Here is a 15,777-nt window from a genome sequence, read left to right as displayed (position 1 = left end):
CAGACTCAAGGATGGTAGTTTTATGTATTATATAACACATACAAAGCTTCAAAACAAAAGACTAAGCGGATCAAAGCAATTTAAGAGTAAGGGGCACTTAATTAATCCTGTTGTAAAAGTATGTTAATAGAGAAAAGAAAAATGGAACATAGTATAGAGCAATTCACCGTAAAACAATTTTGACATAACTTTCTGGTAGGGCGGGCTTCGAATTTGAATCAACAACATCCTTCTCTTGTCGTTTCTGCTTCATTCTTCTCCCTCATTGCACGAAAATTCAGAAAGGCGACACTATAACTCCCTATTGCTTTCAGCATCACAAGCATGTCGCGCAAATGGCTCTACGCGATGAAGTTCATATTGATATCATTGTCTCTTCGGATACTCCCTCGGTCCAAATATGGTGGATCCAATTCTCACATTGGTGCTGCCCATTTCTATCTGCAGCATTACCATAGACAATCAACATATTACACACGTCTACGTTCTTAAAGTCTTAACAACCAGTTTCTTAATGCAGCTTATATATTCTTGTATGAGCAAAATATAACCAGCTCATTTTTTTTCAAAATTCATGCTTATTTCGGGAACAACACAGACTATACAAATAGACAACAAAATATATTCGGAAATCCATTGGCAGAAAAGAGAAAAATGAATTACATGGTCATCTCGAACATTTGCAACTGATTCATAAACTTCTTTCGTCATTTCTGTTGAGATTAAGTTGAGGAAAATATATTTTTGCATTAGCATGCTAGAGGCCTTAATTTAAACTCAAAAGGCAATCAAGAAGATTGATGGACTATCCGCTTTCACATGATAAAAGCGGCAGTAAAATGAAACTAGCAAAGGAAATTAATCAGAAGAAGTGATTCTTTCAATCAGAATTATTACTTTTTTGGATGAAAGAGATCAGAGATTTATGAACAAGGTAAGAGAATAGCAGCTTACCGCTAGCTCAAAGTCACTAGACATGCCCATTGATAACTCACATTGAGACTCCCCCATCCCAAGCACCTTGCAAACTTCAGTTCTACAGTTCAGTAGTGTCTATTGCATTAAAACAAGAGAAACGATGATCAGCAATATGAAGAAATTGGCAAATTAGATGAAGGTCTTAATATAAGATTTTTGTCATGAAGCTTCCAATATGCATGACTCAAGGCATACGATAACAAACTTCTTAAGAATTCCATATAAAGATATTACTTAGCACAAGAAAAGCATCCCTCTATTATACAAAAGGTCAAAAAAAGGAAAAAGAACTTCCGATAACTATGAAGAAAATTTTTATGGTGACTATTATCATTGACGAAAAAGATCTGCTTTCAGCAGTTTACAAATGTTCTTCCTTTGCATCTTTCAGTACAGGGTGGGACGTCTTCAAATGGCTTAGAGAGCTTGGAATTTTTACATGTCATTTACAACTAAATTTCGGATTAATTACAGAGTATCACCTTGAAGTTCTCTGGGGTTGAAGTGTAGTCGGGCCTTCCAATTGTCATTAGGCCAGAGAACTCAAGGTTTGGGCAATCCAGCTTGACATGTTTGGCAAGCTCTACGCAATTTGATGGATCAATACCAGATTTTGCTGCAGATAGTTAATTTAACTAATTCGTCAGTTCCTCTGGAAGTACGAAGATCGGAGACCGTCCTTCATTGGCCTTGGACGTCATAAAACAAGCTTTGTACAGTTCGATCAACATGCATTACTAGCAGTGAGAAGGAAATTAAAAAGCTAAAAATTCAAAGTTTCAATGTTGGTGAGATTTCATCTGCATTCGGCACGTTTAACCAGTAATCTGAGGACTCAAAGCAATGCGTTAAAACCTTTCATAACCTAAACCGAATCGCTCCAGAAATGAGGAGGAAATATACTCACACTCTTCTCCACTGGTATTTACTTGAACCAAAACTTTCAAAGGCTGCCTGCCAATGCTTGAAACCATACGATCAAGATGATTTGCAAGCTGTAGATTAGAAAAAGGTGTTGTATGATTGATCAATTTTGTTCGATTCAAATAATAATAAGCAAAAGACTATAATCTAACAAAACAAACTTATTAAAGCTTCAACTTGTGTTTGACAATGACCAGAATGAACTCAGGAGAAAAAGAATGAAATAGCACACTCCTCATTCTTTTGATGATAACTATGAGGAGCTAAGTTATATTGATCTCAATTCTTGTTATCTTGCTGAACTCTGAAAGTAAATTAAAAATCATATTGCTGATAACTTGGTGAAATTAAAAATCATATTGCTGCTAACTTAGTGGAAATAGAAGAGGCATGTACAATTTTCGAGATTAAGTGGAGAGAATACTCCTCAAGTTCATCAAGCATTAAAAAAGCAGGTTGTCTTTACCTTCTGATTATCAACACCATGAACCATGGCTAGATTGGGAACAGCACCTGCAATAATGGAGGTAAACTTTACACAAGTGATATGATATTCTTATCCCATTTACATATACAAGCAGAAACGCTTCCTGAGAGTAAGTCGTGCGGGGGGTGGGGGGGGGGGGGGGTCTTGTTCTGTCAGAATACTAAAAACAAAAACTTTAATAGTAAGTAAATTCTTTCAGTTCCTTAGCAAAAACATTCTTTAAGTAAAACAAAAACATTCAACTCTCATCTTTCAGTTCCTTAGCACTAAATAACAAATTCTTAGTCGAAAAGGTAAAAGTAAGTAAATGACTCTCTTATAGATATAAGACAGAAATTCAAGAGCTTCAAGCTTATAGATTGAGAAGATCGACTCAAGAACCACTTTCATTCTGAACTTGATTGTAGAATTCTGATAGAAGATAATACACTTGGGAGAAAATATGCACGGTTTGTAGTTCACCAAGTTAAGCATCAAAATGCAATTTTGGACCTGTTAGGATACTGCAAAAGAAAAGCTTTTTATACTCGAGTCAGACACTTCGACCTTATCTTACAGGAAATTAGCACAAACTAACAAACTTTTAGTTGGAAACAGTTAGAATATAATACACTGACGGACAAAAATGCAGACTTGTATTTTATAAACATCACAACTGGAAAAGAATCAACAACAAACAACAACCCAGTAAAATCCCACAAGTGGGGTCTGGGGAGGGTAGTGGGGAGTAGAGAGGTTGTTTCCGATAGACCCTCGGCTCAAGAAAACGAAAAGAGGCAGTATATCAGTATCAATCAACAGAAACAACTGGAAAAGAATCAAATTAACTAAATATAAGATCCTATGGAAGCTGGATAATAACAAAACTAAATTCGCACATATATTTGAATAAGCTCGTACTCAGGAGTTGCTTCACTTTGTTGCTCTGCAAATGCCCAATATAATGCCATTCAATGTCCTCAGGAAGCTGCATTTCAACAACACATACTCAATATTGCAACCCAAAAAAAATCAACTACTCAATTACTCCTTCTATATTACTAGAAAAAATTTAATTTTAATAAGATGATTTATAGCCACGCAAATATATACAACTTATTTTAAAACACAGTTTTATTTTTTCGTGCTCAGTCAAACTATGCCACATAAAATGGGAGGGAGGGAGTATGTCTCAATCCCAAATTAACTCAGCTATATGAATCCTTTATATCTATCCAGCTCAATTTACATCCAATTTTTTTTCTGGAAACAATTTGTCACAACCTAAAATTCAATTAGCGTAACCAATACTGAAATGGAGCAGATGAGTACCTCGGGAGCCTTCTGGATAATCTCTTGGACATAATTTTCACCGAAACAGCGGTGACCAGCATCATAAACTTGGTTAATTAGAGAAATAGGTTTGGTCTTGCTCACGGCCACCACTCTCACATCATCAGCACGGCGGCCGGACCTTTCCGCAGCTTGCCGGACCCGGTGTAATACCGACCGGAGCGCCGTAACGGCCAGACCCTCGGCAGCCGGAGCAGCCATCGCTTTGCTTTCTCTATTTGACTCCTGATTCTCTCGCGCGCTAATCATTGTTTATTATAGTTTCTGTTTATAATCACCAAAGAATGGTCGGTAATTGTTTACGTCAAGAAACGGAAGCCACACACGATAAACAATAAAACCTCACCATTTTTTTTCCCTGTTATAGATTAATTTGCATTTGAGAAATAAAAATTATTTAAATTTGTTTATTTTTTTAATGTTATAACGATAAAAATAGTTTAGATTAAAATTACAAAATATATTCATCTTATTACCAATTATTTTTTAAAAACTAATATAATATTAATAAATTCATAACTAGTTGTACGAACTCGAAGGCACATAGATTACTTACAAAATTATTGAAGTTATGTCTCCAACAAAATAATTTAGAGAGTGATACGATCCGAGATAAATAAAATAGCGGAATATGAAAATAATAATAATTAAAGCAAAAGTATGATAGGTTTGATTAAGATAATCAAAAGTAGTCTAAACGATGATATATTGAAGAAAATCTAGAACCCTAAGTGAACGTCTCAAGCAATAATCGAAATACTATATGATCGCCTCCCAAGGACGACAAATCAGAAACCCTAGATATAAAGAAAGGAGAAGAAGATTACCCTCAAGAACCCAAGTCTTGTCAGGTAATCCAAAGTTGAACTCGAACCAAGAGGTTCCAAATCCCTCTCAAGAGTTTTCTTATGTCAAATTATGCTAAGTTCCTAACTAAATAACCCTATGGAGTAAAACATGAAGTAGAACTTTCGTTAGAAGCTCTCTTTTTGGAAGGCTTCCATGCTTTGATGTTATTGGGTAATCAAAAGAAACAGATTTTCCTCTCCTGTAAGCCTCATTCTTCTTGTGCCCCATATCTTTTAAACTCAAAGGTGCAAACTTGCTTCTCAAATGAAACTACTAGCCCGTTTGGCCAAGCTGCAAAAATCAGNGTTTGGCCAAGCTGCAAAATTCAGCTTATTTTGAGAAGTTGACTTTTTTTCAAAAGCGCTTTTCTCAAAAGTACTTTTGGTGAGAAGTAGTTTGTGTTTGGCTAATTAGTTTGAAAAGCACTTCTGAGCAGCAATTAATGTTTGGCCAAGCTTTAAAAAACTGCTTCTAAGTGTATTTTTCTCAAAAGTGCTTCTCAAAAAAAGTATTTTTGGAGAGAAGCTACTTTTTTCTGCTTCTCCTCAAAAGTACTTTTTTTCCTTCCAAAAGCTTGGCCAAACACCTCAATTTTTGGCCAAAAGTGTTTTTGGCAAAAAAAAAAACACTTTTGGCCAAAAAGAAGCTTGGCCAAACAAGCTATACATTGTATTCGAAGCTTCAATGGATGGACAGGAAGTGCCTTTAAAGGTAGTGTTTACCCTAAAAACGGATAACAATTAAATTTATACTGTGGTGTCAAGGACACGTGATTTTACTTGGCAAAAACTGAGACAAACGCAATATTGTTATTGAAATTAACTGCAAATAGAAATAAAGCATACCAAAGGAGATGTATAGTTTTGATCCTCGAGCTAGGTCGCCTTCGAATCAAACAAGTACTTCACTGTAAAGTATGAACAGAATAACAGAGTATTGAGAGCTTAAGAAGAAGATAATATATTGCTTTATGTAACGTGAATATGATATCTTTTACAAATGATCAGACCCCCGTTATATAGTAGGGGAGTCCTACTCTTGGTACAATTCTAAATATGGTAAGAAATCCCATGATAAGCTGATTAATCGTCCTCTTGTAGATAAGTGCCGAGAATTCTGCCGTGATCCTCGCTTGATCGCGGATATCTTGGCTTTCCATTATTTGGCTTGGCAGGCTTCCCTCGATCTTGCTCGATCTTTTTCCCACTCGGTCTCGATCTTGGCTGGTCTCGATCTCGATCGGTCCTTGAGTCATGAGTTTGGCCATCTAACTTCGTGTCTCGGTCCGGAATGACATGGGGTCGAACCCTGGCCTGTTACACCCCGGTCTCGATTAATCATAAAAAGGGGCAAGCCCAAGATAGTCCCCTCATTTTTTGGAGAGTAATGACAAGAAACGATTTGAGACCTCGATCTTCACCATGATGTAAGCAACAGAGGTAACCGATACGTCTCATCGGTACAGTTTCCCAGGCATTTAATGCGTGCCAGTCGACGGTCGGGCATTATCGGATTTTAACCGTCATTTTAAACCCATAAATATATCTTTCTTCTTTTGCCCAAACTTTACTTTCAATTCTTCTTTGCTCTAATCTTCAAAATCCTTTGCCTTCCCTAAAGCTTTGTATTTTCAGATCTCTGGTGTTTCTTCGCCTGTTTCATCACAAAATACCAAGTTTTTCTTCTCACTTTCCATTCTTCTTCATTCGCAAAAATTTCTAAGACTTCAAAAACTATTCCGCAAAAGGAAATCGCTTCTTCATCAAGGCCCGCCGCCGACGGAGCTGTGGTGGAACCTCCCCTAGAGGACTTCGTTCCGACAAAGTGCCCCACTGCTGTTGATTTTAAGGTAGAGAATACACCCTCGGTACCGGGTCGATGCAAACCGATCTCGAGGTACATATGCACAATTACCAATGATCTCCTCAACCAAGTTAAAGAGGACTACAACTGGGTTAACAAGTACGTGGTGGTGCCCTCGCCTGTGGAATCGATCACTACCCATGTGGAAGGATTTCTAAATATTTACACTTACCCTTTCATATTGGGTCCTTTAGACCCCATGATCGTTGCCTTCTGCAAGAGGTATGATGTGACTCTTGGCCAGATCCATCCATCTTTCTGGAGGATTGTGATCCTCCTCCGATTTTTTGTAAACAAGATAGAGGGGTGTCCTTTTACCCTCGATCACCTTATGCGTCTTTACAGTCCCCGGCTTTATTAGGAGGATTGATAAAGCTTTACCGTCAAGCCACCAAGCCCCCATTCTCGAGCATAGACAAGACCCGAGACCGAGGTTGGATGGGCCGATTTGTCCGAATAAGGACTTCGGATCTAATCCCTGCTGAAGACATGACGTTTCCTGAAAAATGGAACATGAATCGTAAGTATCACTTCGCCTTAAATGTCTGACTTTGTCGTTTTACTTCTTATCTTCTTTCCTCATCTATGTTTTTTGTGTTGCAGTTGTGGCCCATGTGCCGGAAGTAATCCCCGATCTCAGGCAATGGGTCGAGGGCTTAGTGTCGCAGAAGTTATACTCCTAGCATGCTTGGACGGAGTTATCAAAGGGTCAACGGGAGGCCCGTAACCACGGTAATTTTCTTTCTTAGAATGGTTATTGTTCGGATCTTGTATCGAGCTTACTCGTCTTTTTCATTTGTAGGGCTCGGGAAGGATGTAGCAATGAGGCCCCCATCTGCTGAAGAAGAGGCACTTCCCTCTCCATCTGCCCCGAAGTAGGCCAAAGAGAAGAAAAGAAAAGGGACTCCGAGCTCTCCGGGCCGGGAAAAGAAAAGACCGTTGATGAGGCCCCGTAAGCCTAAGGGGGACACCGGTGCTATGCATCCGGACTCGATCCATAAACTAAGAGATGAGTCCGAAAAGGAAGAAGGATCCGATCTGATAGCCCGTGTGCGGGCTGGTGTTTCGATACAAAAGTCCCCCGAACCAGAGGAGGTTGAGAAGGGAGCTTCGGCCAAAATTTCGGAGCCAAAAAAGGTCGAGGCCGCTCCGTCCCAAACTGAGACGATCGAGGAGGGAACTGGAGGCAAGGATTCTCGAATAGTTGAAGATTTTTCGAGGGGACGATCTTGGAGTGATTGATATCTCCGAGTCCCCTCAATTTTCGGATTCCATGATCCGCAAAGCTGCTAACTTGGTAGGTCGCCCTTGCGAGGGTCTTTAGGGGCCAGTTGACATCCACACCTTCCTGGATGGAGTGGAGTTTGAAGTTTCGGGTGATAATACCGGTTTTTGTGACTTATCGGTGCCGAACAAAACACCGTCATCGGATGTCGTTGGGTCTTTATCGAGCCCGAAACTAGCGGATCGGTTCCCAGCCCCCAGTGCTAACCCCGATCGTAGGCGTACCATAGTGCTTACTGTCCCGGAAGACGCTCGGGTCTTCTCTCCCCCCGTGGGAATCGCTAGCTACCCGAGATGCTTGGTGACCAAAGAGGACCAAGACGCGATGGATGCGGTGGGAGCCGCTTGTTTGTTCAACGAGGCTCGGCATGCTCTGAATCGGGTAAGTTCGAGGGCCATTCCATTATCTTTTTAAAACTTTGAATTGTAGACAATTCTAACATTTTCTTCCTTACTTGTAGGCTTCAGTATTGCATCACGAGGCCTTCCTTCGCATCCGAGAGGAGCGCAAGGCTGAGGTTCGGGGCCTCACTAAGAAAAGCGATACCTACAAGCTTCTCAGTGAGAAGCTTCAGGCAGATTTGGTAACGGCTCGAGATGAGCATACTGAGATGGCCGAGCAAGTATTCTGAGTGCATCATGATAGTGAAGATAAGTTGGAGATAACAACTAACGATCCGATTTTGCAGGTTCAATAGAGGCTCAAACGGATCAGGGACCTTCAAAGATAAATAGATGAAATACGAGCCGAAGCTGAAAAGTTCAAGGGGTGTATGGACATCTTAGCTTCAAAAAAGGAGGTCGTCCAAGTAGAGCTGGAGTCGGCCGAGTCTCAGCTTCGGGCTTCAAGGGACAAGACCCCGGTACAAGCAAAGAAAATTGAGGAGCTTCAGTCCAATTTAGCCAACTTGGCCAAAGAGCTCGAAGTGGCCAAATTTGAGGCGGTAGTGGTCAACACCAAGGCCCAAGCTAATGCGACCCAATACAAGGTCGATGTCGAAACTTCCCAAGCACAGGCCAGGAGCATGGTGGATCATACTAAGTGGCAAGCTTGAAGGGAGGCCCTCGAGGGAACCCGTGTGAAGGGTTTCGATATATTCGCTAAAATCGAGATTGCCAGAGCAGAAGAAACAAGGGCTCGAAAACTGGCTTTTCCTGAGGAAGACTCCGAGAGTTTGAGTGAATCCGGTGAGGAAGACTCCAAGGGCGAAGATGCTTCCTCCGATAAGGACCATGTTGCTTAGGCTTTGTATTATTTGCTTTTATGTTGAGGCTGATCGGCCTTTGTAAAGAATTCTTGATCGGGCGATATGGCCCTTGTAAAAAGGCTTTTGTATAATTTTTTCCCTTCTATGGTTTCCGAATCTGTTGCCTTTTCATTAATTCATACAAAGGTCAAAGTGCCTTAGCATGAAATAATGGGGTCGCATTCGAAGCTTTGAGATGGTAAGGACCGATGGTAAGTACTGTCCTCGACCATTTCTGATCGGTAGTCCTCGATCGAAAGCTCAAATTCGAACTGAGGCAATTTTGTGCCAAGTGAGATCATTTATTTGCACTTGGATTAAGGTAACCCTTAAGCTTGATAGCTGAGTGAGAGTGGTTTCTCGGATTTGAAAATAAAAATAGCCCTTAGGCTTTAATAGTCGAGTGAGGTTTCGCTTGAACTCGAAATAAGGTAGCCCTTTTTCTAATCGAGAGAGAATGATCTCTCGAACTCGAAGTAAAAGTAGCTCTTAGGCCTTTGTATTTTGCTTTCTTTTCTTTTTGGCCGATCCGGCCTTTGTAAAAAGATCCTTTATATATACATACATATATATATATATATATATATATATGTATATATAAGACTTTATACCCTTTTCGGCTCTAAAATTTTTCCTTTGTTTTATTGCTTGTATTCACAAAGGTTGGAATGCCTTAGCACAAAATAATAAGGTTGTGTTCGAGGATTCGAACAAACCTTGCCCTTCTGGGTTAAGGAGTTATCGGGGTTCGGTGTTGCCGAAGTTTTTTCCCGAAAATATCTTAAGTTTAAGATTCTGCCGTGGGTAGCCTTAAGAACCGGTTGTGAAAGAATTTTTCTTTTCCCTAGGCCTATATTTGTTACAGATTTCGGACGTCTCCAAACTGCGTTAAATTGGCCGTAGCCTTTTAGCTCGGGTGTAGCCCGGTGAGCTCGCTTTATCGAGTTATCCAGGCTTGCCTAAGATAACGGTCCCCGAGTGGGTATGGCCGTAGCTTTTAAAATTCAAGGGTTGCCTAAGAGGTCTTATGCCCTCGACGTTCAATAGTTTGATCTGTTCGAGTTTATTTTATGGGCGGCAGTCCTCGAGTGTGGGAGTGATTATCCGAACTCTGATTACAATCGATCCTTGGGCTCGTTTCCATAATAGATCAAAAGTATAGGGTTGTAAAGTGGAAATCTTTCCAAGATAGTAAATAGTTGCAAGGAAAGTACTTCTCTTTATTCTTGTCAAAAATAATCACACATGCATACATGTTTTATGTCAGGGCTCGAGCAATCTATGTGGGCACGGTTCGTTTTGACCGTTTGGCCTTACAATAAATCCTACCTATTAAGACCCTTTCATTTCGAAAATAATTTTCTTGCTAGAACAATTCAATATCCGAGGGTAATCCCCCCCCCCTAGTATTCGAGGTTGATTGTAGAGAAATCTCGGATACTATAAACATAGTCTTTGATACCGATTCGTGATCGGTCTTCAATTCTAAGGTAGCACGATCAACTGTTGTCTCGTTAAGAACCTTGCCGGAAACCCCAATTGGTACAAAAACGGTTCAAGGGAAAAAGAGTGCAATGTGTGCTTTTAGACCTTAAGGCTTCGTGTCGTGTTAGTCAAAAATAGAGAGAATTGAAACAGGGTCGTACCTCAGCAGTAATACCGTTTGAGATGAGTTACATTCCAATTGTTCGGTAGTTGTTCTCCGTCGATCGTTCCGAACTTATAGGATTCTTTCCCTGTGATCTCGAGAATCTGGTATGGCCCTTCCAAGTTCGGACCCAATTTCCCTTCATTTGGATTTTGGGTGTTTAACATGACCTTCCTCAGTACAAAGTCCCCGACACTAAAATATCGAAGGTTGGCCCTTCGATTGTAATACCTTTTGATCCGTTGTTTCTGGGCAGCCAATCGAACAAAGGCAACTTCACGTCATTCATCTAATAGCTCCAGGCTTGTATTCATGGCCTCGTCAATCGATTCCTTCATTGCATATCAAAATCTGATGCTCGGCTCCACGACTTTGACCGGTATTAAAGTTTCGGCGCCATAAACCAAAGAGAATGGGCTGCCTCGGTACTGGACTTCGAAGTTGTGCGATACGCCCAAAAGACTTCGGGTAGGATTTCTCTCCATTTTCCTTTGGCGTCGGTCAACCTTTTCTTGAGGTTTTGTATTATGGTTTTGTTGGTCAATTCGGCTTGCCCATTCCCACTAGGGTGATAAGGTATTGATAAGATTCTTTTGATCTTAAGGTCTTCGAGAAATTTGGTCACCTTGCTGCCAATAAACTATTTTCCATTGTCACATGCAATTTCGGATGGTATTCCGGATCGACATACGATGTGGTCCCAAATGAGGTCGATGACTTCTTTCTCCCTGGCCTTCTGGTAGGCCTGTGCTTCAACCCACATAGAGAAATAGTCGGTCATAAATAAAACAAATTGAGCCTTACTTGGTGCCGATGGAAGAGGGCCAACGATGTCCATCCCCCACTTCATGAACGACCATGGGGATAAAACCGAATGCAGCAACTCCTCGGGTTGATGAATCATCGGAGCATGTCTTTGACATTTATCACATTTTTGCACAAACTCCTTCACATCTTTTTCCATATCAGTCCAGTAATAGTCGGCTCTGATTACCTTTCGAACCAGTGATTCGGCACCTGAGTGGTTCCCGCATGTGCCTTCGTGGACTTACCTCAAAACATACTCGGTATCTCCTGGTCCCAGACATATTGCTAGCGGACCGTCGAACATCTTTCTGAGTAAGGTTCCATCTTCGGACAGGCTAAATCGGGATGCCTTTGTGCGCAGGGCCCTCGACTCCTTTGGATCTAAGGGAAGCTTTCCGTTCTTCAAATACTCTATGTATTTATTTCTCCAATTCCAGGTCAAGTTTGTGGAGTTTATCTCGGCGTGTCCTTCTTCGACCACTGACCTCATGAGTTGTACGACAGCCCCCGAATTGAGTCTGTTGTCTTCGACCGATGACCCTAGGTTTGCGAGGGCATCGGCTTCGCTATTTTGATCTCGAGGCACATATTGCAAAGTCCATTCCTTGAATCGGTGTAGAGTTACTTGTAGCTTATCCAGGTATCTTTGCATTCGTTCCTCTCGAACTTCAAAGGTTGCGTTAACCTAATTCACAACGAGGAGGTAGTCGCATTTGGCTTCGATCACCTCTGCTCCCAAGCCTTTGGATAAAAGTTCGAGACCTGCAATCATGGCCTCATATTCAGCCTTGTTGTTAGTCAATTTTACAGTTCTAATAGATTGTCTGACCACGTTACCTGTGGGTGGTTTTAGCACGATGCTGAGTCCGGACCCCTTTACGTTCGAAGCACCATCCGTAAAGAGGGTCCAAATCCCCGAAGATGTACTCGAGTTGACTAATAATTCTCTTTCAACCTCGAGCATTAGGGCCGGCGTGAAGTCAACCACGAAGTCTGCCAAGATCTAAGACTTAATGGCTGTTCGAGGTTGATACTTAATATCGTACCCGCTGATTTCTACGGACCATTTGGCCAATTGTCCAGAAAGCTCGAGTTTATGCAAAATATTTCGAAGAGGATAAGTTGTTACAACACATATGGAATGAAATTGAAAGTATGGTTTTAGTTTCCTAGTTGCACTTATCAAAGCGAGTGCTAATTTTTCTAGATGAGGATACCTAGTTTCGGCTTCACCTAGGGTCCGACTAACATAATAGATAGGGAATTATGTACCTTGTTCTTCTCAGACTAGGACTCCACTTACCGCTTTCTCCGATACTGCCAGATATAAGTAAATTGTCCGTCTGCCCTTGGCGTATGAAGCAGCGGCGGGCTCGACAAGTACCATTTAAGCTCCTTCAAGGCATGTTGGCATTCTGGAGTCCATGTGAAGTTATTATTCTTCTTCAGCAACGAAAAGAATAGATGGCTCTTAATGGAGGACCTCGAGATGAATCGCCCGAGGGCGGCTATGCGCCATGTTAACCTCTGCACGACCTTTACGTTGTCTACTAGCGTGATGTCCTCGATAGATTTGATTTTTTCGGGGTTGATCTCGATTCCTCGATTGGATACCATGAAGCCGAGAAATTTGCCAGAGCCGACCCCAAACGCGCATTTTTCTAGGTTGAGCTTCATGTTGTATTTCTTCAGTATATTGAAAAGTTTCCTACAAATGCTTCAAATGGTCCTCTGCTCGCAAGGACTTAACTAGCATGTCATCAATATAAACTTCCATAGATTTCCCTATTTGTTCTTTCGAACATTCGGTTTACTAGGTGTTGATAGGTTGCACCAGATTTTTTAATCCGAAGGGCATTACATTATAGCAATAGGTACTATATTTAGTAATGAACGAGGTCTTTTCCTGGTTTTCCAGGTTCATCTGTATTTGGTTGTACCCTAAATAGGCGTCGAGAAAACTGAGAATCTCGTGGACGGCCATGGCATCGATCATGTGATCGATATTAGGCAAAGGAAAAGAATCCTTGGGGCATGCTTTATTTAGGTCTTTGTAATCTACACACATTCTAAGTTTGTTTCCCTTCTTAGGGACTACTACTACATTCGCTAACCATTCGAGATATTTTACTTCCCGGATGGACCCTATTTTGAGAAGTTTGGTTACCTCGTCTTTGATAAAAGCGTGTTTGACCTCGGATTGGGGCCTTCTTTTTTACTTCACCGGACGGAATTTCGGGTCCAGGCTCAGTTTATGGGTGGTAATTTCCGGTGTGATCCATGTCATATCGAGATGGGGCCAAGCAAAGTAATCCATGTTAGTTTTATGGAATTGAATAAGTTCTCTCCTAAGCTCGGGGGCTAGACCCGTGCACAGGTATACCTTTCACTCGGGCTGATGTTCGACTGGTATGATTTGTTCCAACTCTTCGATCGTTGACTTGGTGGCGTCGGAATCATCTGGGGCTATGAAGGATCGAGGAACCCCGTAGTCATCATCCTCGTCAGTCCCCTGCTTCTCTGATTGGGTCGAGGTCAGTGTTTGTGGTTGCTATTTGACCTCCTGTTTTCCCTTCTAATTTGACCCTTTCGTTGATGAGATCGCATATTGGTATCACTTCGTCGACGAAAAACATTTCCTTGGTGGCGGTTTGCTCCCCGTAGACAGTTTTAACTCCCTCTGGCATCAAGAACTTTAGAACATGATGAAGGGTCGAGGACACTACCCTCATGTTATGGGTCCACGGTCTCCCGAATAAGGCATTATACCTCATATCGCCCTCGATCACATGAAACTTCATTTCTTGGATGGTCCCGCCTACGTTTACCGGAAAAGTTATCTCGCCTTTGTTGGTTTCAAATGCCATTTTGAAGCCGTTTAGTACTCGGGCCGCGGGCACAACCTGATTCTGTAGGCCGAGTTGTTCTACGACCCTCGATCGAATAATGTTGGCCGAGCTACCTGGATCAATTAAAATACGTTTAACTTGAGTCTTATTCATAAGTACAGATATTACCAGTGCGTTGTTGTGGGGTTGTACGATCCATTCTGCATTATCGTCATTGAAAGACAAGGTTCCTTCTAGTACGTAATCCCGAGTTCGCTTCTCCCTTGTGATCGACACCTTGGTGCATTTTAACACTGGTCCTTGAGGAATATCTACCCCTCTAACGATCATGTGAATTACGTTCTGTGGCTCTTCTAGCTCGTTCTGTCTATTTGAATCTTTGTTTTTGAAGTGATTCTTGGCCCGATCACTTAAGAATTCCCGAAGGTGCCCCTCAATGAACAATCGGGCTACCTCCCCCCTTAGGTGTCTGCAATCTTCTGTTTTATGGCCATGAGTGCCATATACTTGCATATTTGGTTGGGATTTCTCTAGGCCGGATCGGTCTCCAGAGGTCGAGGCCATCTAGTATCTTTGATACATTCGATGGCTGATACGATGGCGGATGCATCTACGTTGAAGTTATGTTCTAACAATTGCGGTGCTTCTTTGAAGTTTGGTGTCCATGGTGGGTGCCAAACTGTTTACCATAAAAACGGATAACAATTGAATTTATACTATGGTTTTAAGGACACATGATTTTACTTGGCACAAATTGAGAAAAATACAATATTGTTTTTGAAATTAACTGCAAATAGAAATAAAGCAAACCAAAAGAGATTTATAGTTTTGATCCTCGAGCTAGGTCGCCTTCGAATCAAACAAGTACTTCACTGTAAAGTATGAACAGAATAACAGAGTATTGAGAGCTTAAGAAGAAGATAATATATTGCTTTATGTAACATAAATATGATATCTTTTACAAATGATCAGACCCCCTTTACATAGTAGGAGAGTCCTACTCTTGGTACAATTCTAAATACGGTAAGAATCCCGTGATTAGTTGATTAATTAGCCTCTTCTTGATACGTGCCGAGATTTTCACCATGATCCTCGCCTGATCGCAGATATCTTGGCTTTTCGTTATTTGGCTCGGCATGCTTCCCTCGATCTCTATCCAGCTCGGTCTCGATCTTGGCTGGTCTCGGTCTCGATCAGTCCCTGAGTCACGAGCTTGGCCATCTAACTTCGTGTCTCGGTCTAGTATGACATGGGGTCGAACCCTGGCCTGTCACGCCCCGGTCTCGATTAATCATAAAAAGGGGCAAACCCAATTTTGACCATATACAGGTAGTTTCACGGTTGTACCACCACAAAGAAGCATTCCCATGAAGTGCTTTAATAACCAGCTCAATCTTTTTACTTTCCAAACATGGATATGATGCAACGTCATCGTCCACCTTGCTCTCCCAATTAAGGTAGGCATTCAGACCATGAATTCCTTTAAAGAATGGTATTGATATCTTATAG

At 41.4% G+C, this 15,777-nt stretch overlaps 1 protein-coding gene across 1 annotated transcript; it reads right to left on the bottom strand.

Moving 5' to 3' along the window:
* Positions 1-3,994, bottom strand: LOC109230807 (proline synthase co-transcribed bacterial homolog protein-like). Its single transcript, XM_019396244.1, has 7 exons — positions 3,701-3,994; positions 3,290-3,356; positions 2,369-2,415; positions 1,886-1,973; positions 1,461-1,594; positions 955-1,053; positions 1-441 (listed from the first exon to the last, which is right to left on the bottom strand). The coding sequence occupies exons 1-7, from the start codon at positions 3,968-3,970 to the stop codon at positions 367-369; spliced, it is 780 nt and encodes a 259-aa protein (XP_019251789.1). The 5' UTR covers positions 3,971-3,994; the 3' UTR covers positions 1-366.

The sequence above is a fragment of the Nicotiana attenuata genome, chromosome 8, assembly GCF_001879085.1.
Source record: "Nicotiana attenuata strain UT chromosome 8, NIATTr2, whole genome shotgun sequence".
Classification (NCBI taxonomy): Eukaryota; Viridiplantae; Streptophyta; class Magnoliopsida; order Solanales; family Solanaceae; genus Nicotiana; species Nicotiana attenuata.
Note: the sequence above shows the minus strand (reverse complement) of the source record. Positions and strands in the feature narration are given on the sequence as shown.